Source organism: Phascolarctos cinereus, unplaced genomic scaffold, assembly GCF_003287225.1.
Source record: "Phascolarctos cinereus isolate Bilbo 61053 unplaced genomic scaffold, phaCin_HiC Scaffold_726;HRSCAF=1367, whole genome shotgun sequence".
Taxonomy (NCBI): domain Eukaryota; kingdom Metazoa; phylum Chordata; class Mammalia; order Diprotodontia; family Phascolarctidae; genus Phascolarctos; species Phascolarctos cinereus.
In genome coordinates, this window is record NW_027556098.1 from 319,647,241 (window position 1) to 319,664,234 (window position 16,994).

Consider the following 16,994-nt stretch of genomic DNA (forward strand, 5'->3'; position numbering starts at 1 on the left):
CGCCTCAAGAATACTGTTCTTTCAGCTGCCCACACCATGAGCCAGGTACCCAGTATAAGCGAGGCTCCTATGTTGGAGGCTAATCAATGCCACCTAACATCTTCATGAGAGATTAGTGTTGGGCTACTTATTCTGTGATCTTAGGCAAGCCATTCCCCCCTCTGGCTCTGTTTCCCCATTTATAAAATGAGGGAATTGGAAGAGATGGTGTCTAAGATCCTTTTTAGCTCATAATCCTATGAGCTTGGTGTAAGTAGGTGGGATCCACGAGCACGAAATACAAACGGCAAAGAAATAACTATAGCTAGAAAACTTATGCTTCTTTTAAAAGAGGGTTGATATTTCACTTGGTTCCAAGTAAAATTTGGTTAATATTACCAATTCAGGCTTAGCTCATTTGCAAATGGATATTCCTATTAAGAAAATGACCACTCAAAAATAAAGAAGCATTCAAGGAATAGCTAACATTTCTACAGCACTCTATAATTTACAAATCCCCACAAAATATTATTTTCCCTATTTTCCAGATGAAAAAAATCAGGGCCCAATTAATCTCTATTAAATGATTTGTCCAAGTTGCGTGGCAGTAAGTGGCGGAATCAGAAATTGAATCAATGTCTTCCCATACCAAGTATAGTACTTTTTCCACACTACTCTAGTTGATTCTCAGCTGGCCCACCATCACGCATATTTGAGTCTAACGGCTGGGGTCTTCAGAAAGTAAGAGTCACAAATAAGGGAGATTGACGGACACTAGGACCACACGATATATTCCTCATTCTTTTTTCTCCCTTCTCTTTCCTTTTAACCTAGCATTTAGCACAGTGTGTGGCACATAGTAGGTGCTTTAAAAAATGTTGATTAACTGACAGACCTACCAGCTGGCTTTTAATCCCAACTTCATTGATCATCACTTCTAACACTTTCATGATCCATGTATTTCTGTAAGGATGTTTCTTTGGGGGACGGTAGAGATCAAATATCACCAGTTTATTTTCCTTGTTTGCAAGTCTCAAGAAATTGCTGAGTTTCATAATTGACTGATTCTTTGCCATCTCTTCATCTTCTTTTGTCAGCGGTGCCATGTATTTAAATGGCTTAGCCTAGAAGTAAGCAATAACGGCAGTAAACAAATTGGCGTAGACGTACACAGTAGTGATGACAAACATTTCCCAGCTTCCCATGCTCTGTGTTGTTCACATACAAAGCAGAATAAATCTCCTTATGGCTACCATTCTGCTCTCTGTTCCTTACAGACTCATAGAATCAGGGCTGGAAGAGGGCTCAGGGGCCATCTCATCCAATTCCTGCCTGAGCCGGAATCTTCAACACTATAAACTATCAGCCAAGTGTTCCGGCAAACTACTCCAAGACTCCTAGTGGTCGATGAAGAATTCACTACCATCCCATGCCTGGACAGCGCAGCGTCAGAAAGTCGTTTGGAGCCTAGCTCTGCCTCTACAACTTTGTCCATTGGTCACAGGACTGAGGATGTGATCGAAAGTTAAGGAACTGGAAAACAAACAAATTATCAAAAGCTAAACAAGTACAGAAGAAGAAATCTTAAAAATTATAAAAGAATGGGAAAAAAAGTTTGAACTGATAAATAGAACTAAGCGGTTTTTAAGAGACCAATAAAATCAATAAGTCATTAAATACCTATAAAAGAAGAAAACGGAACTACCCAAAATAAAAATAAGTTGAATCTACATTGAACAGAAAGGAAATAAAAAGAATCATCTAGAACTATCTCTAATTAAATACCAGAAAACTGAAAATTTAAGAAAATGGATAATTATCCACAAAAAAGTATATAAAATATTCTGATTAAAAAAATAAGAATTAGATATTAAAAAACAAAATTTTAGAAAGAGAAATCAAGCAAGAAATAAACTAATCATCAAAGGAAAAAGTCCTGTTCCAAATGAATTTACAAGTGAAGTCTATCAAATACTCACATAGCAATTTACCCCTTTGCTACAAAAATTCCAATAATTAAATTGTACATTGTGCAAAATTCCTTTTACGAGATATAGTATTGAATTCACACTAATACAAGATGAGGGAAAAGATTACTATATACCTATATATGATACTATATATTACTACATAAATGACTACTATATAAAATTCACTAATGAATAGCAATGTAAAAAATTTTAATTAAATCTTAGAAAAGAGATTAATATAATTAATATAATATAATAATAATATCCACAAAATTATTCATTATGACCAAGGTGGATTTTTATGCCATGGATGCAATGGTAGTCTAATAGTAGGAAAACAACTACTATAATTAATCATGTAAATATAAATAGATATAGAAAAAATCTAACAAAATATGGTACTAACTTCAGGGGTTTTTAAAAAATTACCCTAAAACATTAGCATGGAAGGGCCCATCTTTAATAGGTTCAAAATTATGTAGCCAAAATCACAAGGTAACATTCTTTTCAATGGGGAAGAACTGAAAAATTTCCTCAAAAGTACAAGGATAAAGCAAGGATGTTATTTGATGACTTTTAAAAGAGCTTAGCCAAAACACTGAAAAACACAAGGAACTGGGACAGTACATGTATGCAACTGTGTGGCACTCTATTAAGCCTGAAGGAAAGAGTCCAGCATCCAGTTAGGGTTAATTCTGTCCTCCCAGAAGTCACTTGGGGAAGAAATTGAGGCTGTGAAATTATGAATCGCTCAATAAAGACAGGGAGGAGGCTAAATGGATTTAAGGTTCAATTCCCAGGAAAACTACAATCAAAGGGTAAGGAATCAGAAAATGAGAAATAGAAGACTGTAAGAAGAAAAAAACTGACATTACCAAAGGTCTTAAAGAGAAGAAAACTCGATTAAAGACCTTATGCATAAGCAGATAAACCAACAGGGAAGGTATCAATAACGGAAGGGAATATGGCCTCCTGAATATGTCCAGACATCTCTGAAGAAATATTGCAAGACAAAGGGAGATGCATCAGCACCTGAGGAGGAAGAAAACTTGTGGATCCTAAAGAGAGCATACAACAACAGATGTTCCTGACTGGTTTAGAAGAGAAATAATGACTATGAATGCATCATTTAAGGCCTGCACAGCAGAAATAATCAGAATAGAAAAAACCTGGATTCATGATAGCAGGTCTCACTCAAGAAACAAACGAGAGAATAACTGACTGGGAATACAAATACACATAAGAGAAGGATAACCTGGAAAAAAGAAAAGCAAGAAGTAATGATGTTGAAAGAAAATATATCTCCATACAAGCAAAACATATTGATCTCAAAGACAGGACACATAGAGACACTTAAGAATTACACATCTACCAAAGGAACACAAAAATAAAATGGCCAAGCACCATAACACAGTAACTTCTCCAAATTTCTGAACAAAGAAAACAAAGTGCTAATTAATAGAACCCACAGGTCACTTCCAGAAAAAAAAAAGTTAGACTTAAAGCTATTCTAATTAAACTGCCAAATACCAGACAAAACAATAGCAAAATTAATTTGAAGGAACAAAATTTGATTCCAGAATCTTTTATTAAGCACTTACTGTCGTGCAAGGCAATGTGCTGGGCAGTGGGCATACAAAGACAAAAATGAAACAGTCCTTGCCCTCAAGGAGCTTGCACTCTACAAGGGAGATACATAAATAAGTATACTGTCATTAAAAAAAATTTCAAGAGGGAGACAGCGGTAGTAGTTCTTGGGAGCACAAAAGGCATCATATAGGTATAGAGGTGGCAACACAGCCAGATCAGTGTTTTAGCATAATCAATTTGCTGCTGTGTGGAGGATGGATTGGAGGAAGATTAGAAGTAGAGAGAATAATTAGAAGGCTACTGCTATAATATAGACAATAAGTGCTGAGGGCCCAAACTAGGATAGATATTTTATGAATGGAGATAACACAGATGCCAAGAGATGTTGTAGTTATAGGATCCATGAGACTTGTCAACTAGGATATGGAGATTGAGGGAGAAGGAAAAGTTAGGGATAACTCCAAGGCTGTGAACCAGGGTTACTGGAAGGACAGGGTACCAGAAACAGAAATAGGAAAATGTGAAAAAGGTTAGGTGTTAGGGAAATGATAAGGAATCTATTTTGTGGGGGAAAAGTAGAAGAGTCTAATGAACTTGGATGAGAGGCTATATAAGGGACATCCACTTATGTTATGGTACTGAAGCCACCAAGATAGGGGCAGGGGTCTTTGAAAAAGGAGGGACAGTGAGGTGGAGGTAGGTAAATGACAATATGATGAGAATTTTATAAAATGTTATAAGGATTTTTTAAAAATTTCTTTTCAGGCTAGCTGAGGAGCCCAGAAGCTGCTCTCGGCCGCCACACCACAGAAGATGATGAGGAACTGGAGTGGAAGGCAATAGAAGAACTTCTCAAGAAAGCTAAATGGGAGGAAAACCCAAGCAGAGACAATGGGGCCTGTGGGGTGCATAAAGTGTCCTCTTGCTGGCACAAATAAAAACAATTAAGAACACATTATCCTCTCAGAAGGAGCAAGACCAAGAGCAGAAGGAAGACAATAAAGAACATGAACCAAGTCAGAACCAGGGAGAAGAAAACCCAAAGAAACACAGAGCTCATCCGTACAAACACAGCTTCCAGTCTCAGAGAGGAGTGAGTTATTCTCCAAGAAAGCAGAACACCCAGGAAAAGCACGAAAAGCAATCCAACAAGTGATGAGGCAGGCACTGAAGAACAGGCAAGACTGTTACAAGCAATGAATGTCATCACATTTTAGACTGGGCAAGTGTTTAGCTTTCTTTACATGGAGAAGGTTGTTTAGTGCAGGTATTTAGCTAGCAGGGAAGACAGCTAAGAAAAACATTATAATAGACTGATATTTTGTTGTGGTTTTTAAAGAATCTGTTGGTCATAAACAAAAATGACTTAGTAATTCTTCCTTCTGAAAATTAATCCTAAGGGTAGAAGTCTTGAAATGTTTATTGTATTTTAATAGTGTGTATACATTTGTTATTGCACCTATTTTCAAAAGTTAGTTTGGAAATAAACAAATCTAGAGTTAGATTTTAAATTTTTCAGAGATTGTTCAAAACAGTTAAAAATAGCTGTTGTATCTCAGTTGTGGTCATTTTTCAGAGTGGAGAGCAAAATCAAAACCTCTTCAGCTCTGCATTTTAGATTCGGGGTATCAAATTTAGTTTGTTCAAGAAGCTGAAACAGCAAAAATCCTGTGGCTGTGGAATGCACTATTTATAAAACCTCCCTCTAGCCTTCAAGGGCTAGAGTTTATCAAGAAATTTGTTAACATCTCTAGCACTTATTTTTGCTTAGATAAACAACGTGGAGCATTCTCAAAATAGCTTTGAATTTACTACCTAAGACAAACTAATGGAGATGAAGAATCAAGATCTCCTTGTTCCTCTTGCAACAAAGCTTTGTTCTGTATAAAATGCATTTTTTCCCCTGAATTTGAACTTTTCTCCAGAGGTCATAAATTGGGAGGAATACAGTTTGGTGCTTTAGAAATAACTGTCATCAACGGGACCTCGGACAGGTGCTCTGACGTCATCAACCTCAGCTCCAGGGCCGGGCACTTCCGGTACCATCCAGCTCTCCTGGAGGCCTCGGTCTGTGCAGAGATCTGCCCTCCGAGCACTCTGCCCTTCCTCAAGAGGCAGGAATGGCCCCTGTGCTCCTGACAGCCAGGACCCTCCAGATGCCATGATACCAGCTCTGGTTTTGTTACCCAGCCATTTCCAGTGGACACAATGTAGCCTTAGTGACTGAAAGGATTAAATAGGATGGACAGAAATATAAGGAATCAGTGACATTCAGGAGTGGCTGTTGACTTCGCCTGGGAGGAATATGGGCAGTCGGACCCTTCCCAGAAGGAGCTCTACAGTAGGGGAACCTGAACTGCCTGAGACTTGCTGTTTCCAAGCCAGATGTGATCGTCAGTTGGAACGAGGGGAAACACCTTGGATGTCCAAGAGAGAGAGGTCCCAGAAAGCATCTGTCCAGATTGGGAGGCTAGGCCTGAAGTCAAGGCACCACTCCAAATCAGGAAATTTCTATGGAACCATCATCCCATAAAAGATCAGTAAGGAATGATTTCTACGTCTCCTACTTGAGAGAAGTCTGGATACGTGAGGCTAGTGTAGAGATGCAGAAGAATAATAAAGAGGCACACTCTGGTAATGTCAGAATTACCAAAAGAAAAACTCACTATAAATTGAGAGGCCTTGAATGTAAGTATGGAAGAAATCTCCATGTGGGCCCAGTCCTTTTTTCAAAACAGAATGTGTCTTTGAGAGAGAATCTTTGTGCATATGATGCACAGAAAAAGACTTCAGTCACGAATCTGTTCAAAGAAAATATTTCCAAAGTGTAATAAAAGTGAGAAATCTTTGAACTCCAAATTAGAATACACCAAATATGATCTATGTGAATACAAAGACAGCAGAAAAGACTTCATCTACAAACCCAGCCCACCATGAATTCCCACCAAATAATAGACACTTGGAAAGAAACCCTATAAATGCAATGAGCACGAGAATGCTTTTTTCCAGAATCCACAACTTACTGAATATAAAGGAACTCTCAGTGAAGAGAGATTTCATGACCACAGTGAATGTGGAAAGCCTTCTGAAAATTCCTCTGGGTAGATTCATACTGAGGAGAAATAACCGTCATCAACCAAACTTACTGTGCTTTGATTGATGTTGAGGATTTTATTCAATGCTCTTTGGTTTTTTAGTTAAATCCCCAGGTATAGATATCACGTGAAAAGTTGTACCAGAAATCTTTTTAACAGAAAGCATGCTGGATTTTTTTTTCCAATGTTGGCATAGGCATTTCTTAATATGATTCTAAATCTCACAGAGTCCCACTCCCAAACTCCGGACTATATAACAATATATTCCTAAACCACAGAGAGAAGAGTCTCTATTCCCTTCCCAAATCTTCCAAGGCAGCTGAGCTTATGCCTGGCTGCCTCCAGATAATCACTCAGCCACAGCATATTCCCAGCAGCCAAGAAAAGCTCTTTCTATGCACAAAATCAGCACATTAGAAAGGCCAGCTCCAGAGTGCTGTGGAGGAGCCAGAGGACGCCATGACAAAATTGCTCTGTCTTCCCCAGTGCTACCCCAGCATACTCTCTTTGTGTGCCCTGGGCATCCAAACTTTTCTATGAAGCCCAAGCTTCTGTGTGGTCAGAAGCCTGAACATAGAACCACTCCAACTAGGATGATTAGAAAAAATTCCTTATTTTTTCCTTCCCCCTTCTACCCCCCAGCCAAAAAAAGTGCAGAGGGAGTCCCTCCATAACTTTCCAACAGCTAATTCCCACCCCCATCATACACAGAAGGAAGAACTGAGGTAAACTTGACTTTATACAAAAGTTATGCCTAAATGATCCTAGTCTTCACATCTGTATTATTTGTATTTATTTTACTTTGAAATATTTTGTGTGTAAATATCTACAGAAACAGAAAAGTTAAGAAGTTTAGTTTTTTGCAAATTCTTATTTTAAATGAGTAAAGATAAAGTTAAATTGTGTCAGAAAAAAATTCTTTTCATTGGATTTTATTGTTTGGAATTTTGGGCTATCCCTCTGGGAACATTTGGTAACTGAAGTCTATTTCCTGTTAATATTAATCTCACCTGGAGACTTTTGACATTCCTGAGATAAGAAACCAGATGAGAGAAAGAAGGGAATAATGACATTTACAAAATCTTAAAAAAATAAAAAAACTTTTCAAGAAATTTTATGGTAGAAGGAGTCCCCCTGATGCTGACCCTTTGGTTATGTTTATGACATCTAAATCTCCTTCTCTCAACTACTGCATTGTAACTTCTTTAAAACACAAAAAACTTAGTGTTTAAATCTGCAATGCAGTCTCTTTACTAATTTGTTCTAACTTAGGTGTTCATCCCTAATGAGGAAGCATGAGATAATGACTCTGTTTGGTTAGGCCTGTGTGACCTTCACGGCCTTAACAACGTAGTTATCCATGCTTTACATGTTTCACCTCCTACTGGCAGTTTGGGAATCTTTGGGAGAAAGTGCTCTTACACTTATGATAGAGGGGAAAGGAAGGGGGCAGGATGGGGAGGGGAAGGGCACAAACATTTAGTAAGTATCCACTATGTGTCAGGCATTGGGCTAAATGCTTTACACATATTACGTTATTTGAGGTGGCCGGAGAGGAATTTTCTTCCTTTAGCTACTTTGATATTCTGCTTAATTAGATGCTTTTGCTGTGAGTTAATGTACAGTGTGATGTGGCCTGGTAACAAGAAGCATCAATTGGGGGGTTCGTGGGTTGTAATTTGAAACAGGGGTTGATCTAAAGTGGCCCTTTAAACTAGGTGAAGGTTTTAGGAGCCCACATTTGAGGAAGAAATCTCAGTTCACTCCCAAAAATCTTTCCAGATCTGAGTAACAAGTCTCTTACTCCTTCTGGGTCTGTTTCCTCATTTATAAAATAAGGAGTTTGGACAAAGTAGATGAATTTTATGTTTCCTTTCCAGGTCTACGACTTTATTTTTTTCTCTTCTCCTGCCAACAGTCACATTAATGGTGAGCCACCCAGAGAGGCACGAACTTTAAGGGCAGAGGCAGGGCAATCACTTGTTGGGTAAGTTATAGTAGAGATCCCTTTCTGGGAATGGGTCAGATTAAATAGCTGCTGAGGTCCCTTCCAATTCTAAAATACTGTAATTCTGACACGGGGACCCAATTAGTGTGGCCCAGTATCATTCCAGGTTGGCCAGCTCTAACCCTGTTACCTTGAAGAACCATTGGCCTGAGTTCAGGGTTTCCAGAATTTGCCAAGTGAACATAGAAGCAGGCATGTCAGAGAAATCCGGCAAGATCTCATGGATATTGGTTGTTCTCCTCAGGGTGGAGTCATGCATGAGGAAAGGAACACCATCATAACTGTGGACAGACAGAGGGCAAGGATTGATTGGCATTTCCCAAGGGAGGACAGTTGGAAGGGTCAGCTATTTTCGTCTTCTGGCTACTGAATTCTAATGATGGAAGCTCCCCACAAGCTCATGCTTAACCAACAGAGTTTGGGGCCATGTAGCATCAAAGCCCAGGTCATAACCATAACTCATTCCAACATACATATACTCATAACCCAATAGCTACAAAGAGAGACCTATATAATCTTTCTATGGTTCACCACTGTCTTGAAATATTAACAAAACTAACTCCCTAGTCTGAAGCCCACGTAGAGAAACTACAAAGTACAGCACACATATTTTTAGACTTTTTTGGTGTAACGATCAGTTACACTGATTTTTTAAAACTCTTTTTCTTTTTGTCTTAAAAGATATCATTTGTTATATGAGGTGACTCCGGGAGGCAGAGAGGGAGGGATAGTGGGAGGAAAATATGATGACGTAAAAAAAAACCAAATGACTCCAATAAAACTTATTTTTTACATGAGCCAGAGCTACTCTGAATCCTCATTCAGCCCAAGAAATGCTGCAATATTCTCTGGCTCACCTTACCTATAATAATGTGGCTTGTTTTAGATAACCACTAGCACCTGAAGAGCTCTGACTTCCAATTGTTTTCTATTCCAGTTATCCTGGGGACATAATTAATGTGACAGGCCCGGCCAGCCTGGGCTCTTCCCTCTGCTCATATGCTCACTGCCCACATTGACAGGTCCCTGTGCCATTATGGGGAGCTTGACTATCACTGCTCCCATGCATATATTTGTTCAAGCTATTGAAAGACCAGTGAGGGTCTGCTGACAGCTGTTATTGTCATACTTGGGTAAGGCTACTGGCAGCAAAATTATAAAATCAATTGACCTTGGATTCAGGGTCCTAGTCTCTGCTCTCTAAGTTCTCCTCTCACTTCTGCAGGGTCCATCCCACTATTACCACCATCTGTGTGTCACCCTACCCTCTCCCTCTTTCTCTTGTTCTAATCAAAGCTTCTGACATTACTTTTTGAGTGTCTTTCTATATGTGCCTGAGGGTATGTGTTCCTTCTGGAAGTCTTATATGCCAGGTCATCAACTAAGCTGTCAAAGGATCTGAGAAAAGGTAATGCTTAAGGCATAAGGTTGTGATCAATCTGGGTCATCACAATTGTGGGTAGAGAAGTTGAATTGTGTGTGGTGGAGAGGGTTGGTGGGGGACCATACATGTTTGCAGAGTATATAGTGTATGTGTTGTGTGTATGTGGGAATGTAGTGTGGGAGAGGAGCTTATTTGGTGTGGAGGCAGAGCATTTACGTATGGAGAGGGTGGCTGGATTACTTTTTTATACACAGTTTGTGTATATTTAGGGGAGAAAGTATTCTTCCTACATGGGAGGAAATTGTGTGGCATCTGTTTATGTCTGTGTTAGTGGGGGTGGGGGGGTTCCTTGGTGGAGTGGAAGATATTGTGTTCTTGCCAAAGATGGCTAGGTAGTGCCTGCATGGGGGGAAGAGGTTGTGATGTGTGTGTTGGTGAGGTGGAGTCTCTGCACATGGAGCTAAGTCCTTAGCCTGACAAAATGTCCTGCCTCCATTCTTACCTGAGGGTGACATCAGTCTCCAGCCCTGTGGCACCATGTTCAATAGCTTTCTCAAAGGCCATCTGAGTATTCTCTGGTGCCAGCTAATGAAAAGGAACAGGAAATCAGAATGAATTGCAATTTTCTTCTTTTACCTTCCATAAGAGTAAGGGAAGGATGACTGTCTCCCAAAAAGAGGAGAAGAAGCAGCAGGAAGAGATCACATAGCCTGCCATGTGCTCATGGCCTCTCCTTGCTGCCCTGGCATTGCCCAAGAAAATAGCTTTAGTCCAACCTTTTCAACACTTACCAGGTCCCTTTGTTCAATCTACTTTCAAGAACGTCTGAAGTCATCTGAGGCAGACTGGTGCTAAGAGACCTCTTTCTAATCCTGGATTTGCCACTGACTACATGATTGTGAACAAATCACTTACCCTTTCTGAGCTCCAGTTTTCCCCCTTTAAGGGGATGGGATTAGATGATAATTTCCCAGAATAATTTGGCCACAGGACACTATACTCAGGTTTGAGATATACTAATAGAACACCAAAATTCTAGTCATTACTTGGGTGTGGAGGAGAAGAATTGGGATGATTCCATGGCTGAGGCAACTATTTGTCAATTTGACATTAATAATAGAGGTCCATTGGCATATACACAGAAGTGGTAATGGAGATCCTCCCAAGACTTGCCTCTGTGATGGCTACCTAACTCTTCCAATGACTCAGGGCAATTAATACTATCAGAAGGAATCCAGAAAGCAGCAGAAAGGATTGGTTGGAGAAAGAAACTAGAAGGTCTTAGGGGGAAAGGTTGTGTTTTTCTCACTGCTGCCAATCAAAAGAAAAGAGTAGATTTGGGAAGGTCGCTAAGAAGACAATGTGGATTTTCAATTTGTGGACCATGTTTTAAAATATAAGAAGGATAGGCTTCTGGTCAGAAATGGAATTCACCTAAGGGTAAAAAGGTACTTACCTAGAGTATTGCAAATCTAATCAAAGGGGCTTTAAAACAAATGAAACACGAAGCAAGAACAAACACCATGTCTAGCTACCAAGCTATGTCCCCTTGAAAATAGCTGCAATGGCTACTTTCAATGCAGTGACCAGTCAAGACCCCAGAAGACTAATGATGATCTGTGTAACTCACCCTCTGACACAGGTGAGGGAGTCAAGATGCCGAGTAAGACAGACATTCTCGGCCATGGGCAACGTGGGAATTTGTTTTGCTTGGCTATGCATATTGGTTATTGGCTACAAGGAGGTTTTTCTTTTAAATTGGAAGAGTAAGGAGGAAATAAACAAATGCTTGCTATAAAAACAAATTAGTATTTTTTAAAAAGCAAGTAGCTACAATGTACAAATAATAATAGCAATCAGACATCTCTCCCTCCTCATCCCCAATAATCTACAGAAGGCAAAGTCAAGAATAGTGTCCACGGCCTTAGATATATAAATAGAAAAAAGCATGAGTAACAAGGAAGGAAAAGCAGAGATCTTTATGTAGCTAACATTTATATGTAGTACCTGCTATGTGCTAAACAATTCTCACAGTAACCCTGGGAGGTAGATACTATTTTTATCCCCATTTTACAGCTGAGGAAACTGAGGCAGACAAAGGTGAAGTGACTTGTCCAGATTAACACCGCTAATAAGTGTCTGAAGCAGAATTTGAACTCGGGTATTCCTCACTCCAGAGGCAGGAAACTGACTCAAGAGGTAGAAATATAAGCAATATTATCACTAAATTAATACTACTGATCACCTGGATGGAAGGATGAAGTAGATAGTGTCTGGAATCATTAAGCCTGATATGATAAGAGATTCGATTTTCTTGACATCTGTTGTTTTTCTCTCTCTGGCAAAAGTGGAGCAGCAGCTAAGAACTTCCTGACTTGTCTCGATGATAACCTCATCCTTCAAAAAGTAGAGGGAGAAATGAAGGAAAATGCTACTCTTGACTGGATGCTTATGAACAAGAAGGAACTGTTGGAGAAATGATGAACCTTGGGGGAAAGTGATCACTCTGCCTTAGACTCCATAGCAGAGGAGACGGCCAGACACAGTTTGTCACATAACCTAGATTTAGAGAAAAGAGATTTCAGAGGGTTCCGTGAAAGGTTATTAAGATCATACAGACTTCTGGACAATCAGCTGTCAGGCTACCTGGAGGCTGGTGGGTTCGTCAGCACTGAACTCCTACAAAAGAAGGTTGGTTGGCTATTTGTTATGTGCACTGTAGATGTTGCTCTTCAGGTACAGATTAGATGAATTCTCAGGTTTCTTCCAAATCTTGAGACCGTGTCATTTAAGGAAACCACAGCATAGCACACTTACTTAGACTTAAGCGATTTGCTCAAGCATTCAAACTCAAGTCCTCTGCCTCCAAATCCTGGGCTATTTCCACTACATCACACTTCTTGGGATTCTCTTCTCCCCCAGACAACTGGATTTGCTACAAATTAGTGGGCTCTCTCCTCACAACTCCCCATCTCAAGAATATCAGTTCATATTGGCTGTGGTGGCTTTATTGACCAATGGCCTCTAAAAGAGAAGTTTTTCTCACTGAACCTCTTTTGTATCTTGGGGAGCAAGGATTCCACTTCTAGCCTAGAAAATGCTGGGCTTGTTTACCTCTAATATCTTTCCATTGCCACCACCACCATTAGATTGTAAGCTCCTTGAGGGCAGGGACTGTCTTTTGCTTGTTTTTGTATCCCCAATAAATGTTTATTGACTGTTATCGCCTATTATATAAAGGCCTTGTGCATAGGCTCCAGAGCTAGATGTACCTTTCAACCCCTGAATTTTATAGAAGAGGAAACTGAGGCCCAGATAAGTTAAGTAGCTAGTCCAAGGTTATAAAAGTAGCAAGCAGCAGAGCCAGAATTCAAACCAGGTCTTCCGACTTCAAATACAATGCTCTCCTTCCAGCTATCAAGCACAGGCTATGAAGCAAGCACAGGTCAGTGAGCTTTCTTCAAGTTTCCAACACAGGCCTAGGCAGGTACTGAGGAGGCCAAAGTTTAGTTGGTCAATAGAGCCATTTAAATAGCTCTGACATTCTTTAAAATAAAAATTGAAATTCATGGATTTGATTTATTTAGGGTAACCCTCTCTTCCACTTAGAGGTGACCACAATCAACCAATAAATTTTGATTCCATGTAAGGAAGACTATTGTAGCAATTAGAACCTACCAAGAATGAGAGGGAGGAAGAGGAGAGGAAAAGGAGTAAGCATTTATATATCACCCCCTGTGTGCCACACATTGTGCTAAGCACCTTACAAGTATTATCCCATTGGATCCCCACGACAATCCTGGCAGGCAGGTGCTGTAATTATCCCATTTTATGGTTGAGGAAACAGGTAGACAGAGGTTAAGTGACTTGCTCAGAATCATACAGCTAGTAAGGATCAGAGGCAGGATTTGAACTCAATTCTATCCTAACTCCAGTCCTGGCACTCTGTCCACTGAACCACTTAGCTGCCTCAATGAATTGGCTTATGATATTATAAGCTCATCTCTGAAGGTATTCAAGCTGCTAGCATGGAGAAATGAAATGGGCACCAGGCTTCGAATCAGGAAATATGAGCTCAAGTGCCAGCTCTGCCATTTACTGGTCATGATACTGCAGGATTGGGAGCAAATTACCTGATTTAACTATGTTACCTATGCTTACGTATTTGAGCTAACAAGAAAGCAGTTTCTTACTTTTTTTCTAATTTTGGTTTCATTGGTTTTGTCTATGGGAAAACCGTTTTAATTTGTCATAATCTAAACTGTCCATTTTACCTCTTGTGAACCTCTCTGCATCTTGTTTTGCCATGAACCTTTGACCCTTATCTGAAGAGCTGACAGGTAGTTTTTTTTTCACGTTCCTCTAATATGCTTATGGTGTCACCTTTTATGTCTCAATAATATACCCATTTGGAACTTATTCTGGTATATACAGTGTCAGATGTTGGTCTATACCATACTTTCCAGTTTTCTCAATAGTTTTTGTCAAATAGTGAGTTCTTGCCCCAAAAGCTGGGATCTCTTTTGGGTTTCTCAAAAACTAGGCTACTAGGTTCATTTGCTTCTAAATATTGTATATCGAATCTGTTCCACTGATCAACCTTTATTTCTTTTAATTAATTAATTCTTAATTTTCAACATTCACATCCACAAGATTTTGAGTACCAAATTTTCTCCCAATCCCTCCCCTCCACTTACCCCAAGCCAACGTACATTCTGAATGCCCCTTCCCCCAATCTGCCATCCCTTCTATGATCCCTCCTTCTCTTATCTCCTTCCCTTCTATTTTCCTGTAGGGCAGGATAGATTTCTATACCCCATTCCCTGTATATTTTATTTCCCAGTTGCACATAAAAATAACTTTTAACATTTTTTTTAAACTTTCAATTCCAAATTCTCTCCTTTCCTCTCTCCCCACCCACCCTCATTGAGAAGGCAAGCAACTTGATGTAGGTTATACACGTGTAGTAATGCAAAACACTTCCATAATAGTCATGTTGTGAAAGACTATATTTCCCTCCATCCTCCCACCCTCCATTTATTCTATTCCCTCCTTTGACTCTGTCCCTCCTCAAAAGTGTTTATTTCTGATTACCCTCTACCCCAATCTGCTCTCTCTTTTATCATCCATTCTCTTATTCCATTCCCCCCTACTTTCCTGTAGGGTAAGATAGATTTCCATACCCAATTAAGTGTGTATGTTATTCTCTCCTTAAGTCAAATCTGATGAGAGTAAGGTTCACTCATTCCTTCTCACCTCTCCCCTCTTCCCCTTCACAGTAAAAGCTTTTTCTTGCCTCTTTTATGTAAGATAATCCTCCCTCACCCCTTGATTTTATTTTTTAGATATCATCCCTTCATATTCAACTCAGCCTGTGCCATACACACACACACACACACTCATATATATATATATATATATATATATATATATATATATATATACATATATATATATACACACACACACACACATACATACATATATAATTTTTCCCTCCAACTACCCTAATACTGACAAAGGTCTCATGAGTTAAAATATCATCTTTCCACTTTGGAATGTAAACAGTTAAACTTTAATAAGTCCCTTATGATTTCTCTTTCCTTTTCACCTTTTCATGCTTCTCTTAAGTCTTGTATTTGAAAGTCAAATTTTCTATTCAGTTCTGGTCTTTTCATCAAGAATGCTTGAAAGTCCTCTATTTCACTGAAAATCCATTTTTCCCCTGAAGGATTATACTCAGTTTTGCTGGGCAGGTGATTCTTGGTTGTAATCCTATCTCCTTTGACCACCAGGACCAAGCCCTCCAGTCCCTTAATGTAGAAACTGCTAAATCTTCTGTTATCTTGATTGTGTTTCCACAATACTTGAATTGTTTCTTTCTGGCTGCTTGCAATATTTTCTCCTTGACCTGGGAACTCTGGAATTTGGCTATAATATTCCTAGGAGTTTTCCTTTGGGGATCTCTTTCAGGAGGTGATTAGTGGATTCTTTCCATTTCTATTTTACCTTCTGGTTCTAGAATATCAGGGCAGTATTCCTTGATAATTTCTTGAAAGATGATGTCTAGGCTCTCTTTTGATGATGGCTTTCAGGTCATCAAATAATTTTTAAATTATCTCCCCTAGATCTTTTTTCCAGGTCAGTTGTTTTTCCAATGAGACATTTCACATTGTCTGATATTTTTTCATTCTTTTGGTTTTGTTTTACAATGTCTTGATTTCTCACAAAGTCATTAGCTTCCATTTGCTCCATTCTAATTTTTAAGGAATTATTTTCTTCAGTGAGCTTTTGGACTTCCTTTTCCATTTGGCCAAGTCTGCTTTTTAAGGCGTTCTTCTCATTGGCTTTTTGGACCTCTTCTGTCATTTAGGTTAGTCTATTTTTAAGGTGCTATTTTCTTCAGTATTTTTTTGTGGTTTCCTTTAGTAAGCTGTTGGCTTATTTTTCATGATTTTCTTGCATCACTCATTTCTCTTCCCAATTTTTCCTCTACTTCTCTTACTTGCTTTTCAAAATCCTTCCATGGCTTGAAACTGATTCATATTTTTCTTGGAGGCTTGGGATGTAGGAGTTTTGACTTTGTTGTCTTCTGGTTGTATGTTTTGATTTTCTTTGTCACAAAAGTAAGATTCTATAGTGTGAGTTTTTTGTGCTCTTTGCTCACGTTTCCAGCCAATTACTTGAGTTTTTAACTCTTTGTTAAGGTGGGCTCTACTTCTGGTGTAGAGGGCGTATTGTCCCAAGCTTCAGGGGTTTTATGCAGCTGTTTTCAGAGATACTTCTAGGGATTTGTAAATTTTCCATTCTTCCAAGGTAGTATGATCAAAGGAGAGGTGTTTACTCCTTTCCTGGCCTGTGCTATGGTCTATGAGTGACCACAAGCACTCTTTTATGTCTTGGAACTGTGAGGAGGCTTACTTCTCTACCACTGCCACAAGTTCCACCACTCCAGCGCTCCTCCTTGC

At 39.3% G+C, this 16,994-nt stretch overlaps 1 protein-coding gene and 1 pseudogene across 1 annotated transcript in view; one reads left to right on the forward strand and one right to left on the reverse strand.

Annotated features, from left to right (window-relative positions):
• GDPD4 (glycerophosphodiester phosphodiesterase domain containing 4) overlaps positions 1-16,994 on the reverse strand; it is a 130,496-nt gene that overhangs the window by 37,398 nt on the left and 76,104 nt on the right. The window contains 3 exon segments of the mRNA XM_078156933.1: positions 879-1,103; positions 8,773-8,923; positions 10,529-10,611. Of these exon segments, the coding sequence (XP_078013059.1) occupies positions 879-1,103; positions 8,773-8,923; positions 10,529-10,611 (459 nt within the window).
• Positions 4,431-4,695, forward strand: LOC144454467 (protein POLR1D pseudogene; annotated as a pseudogene).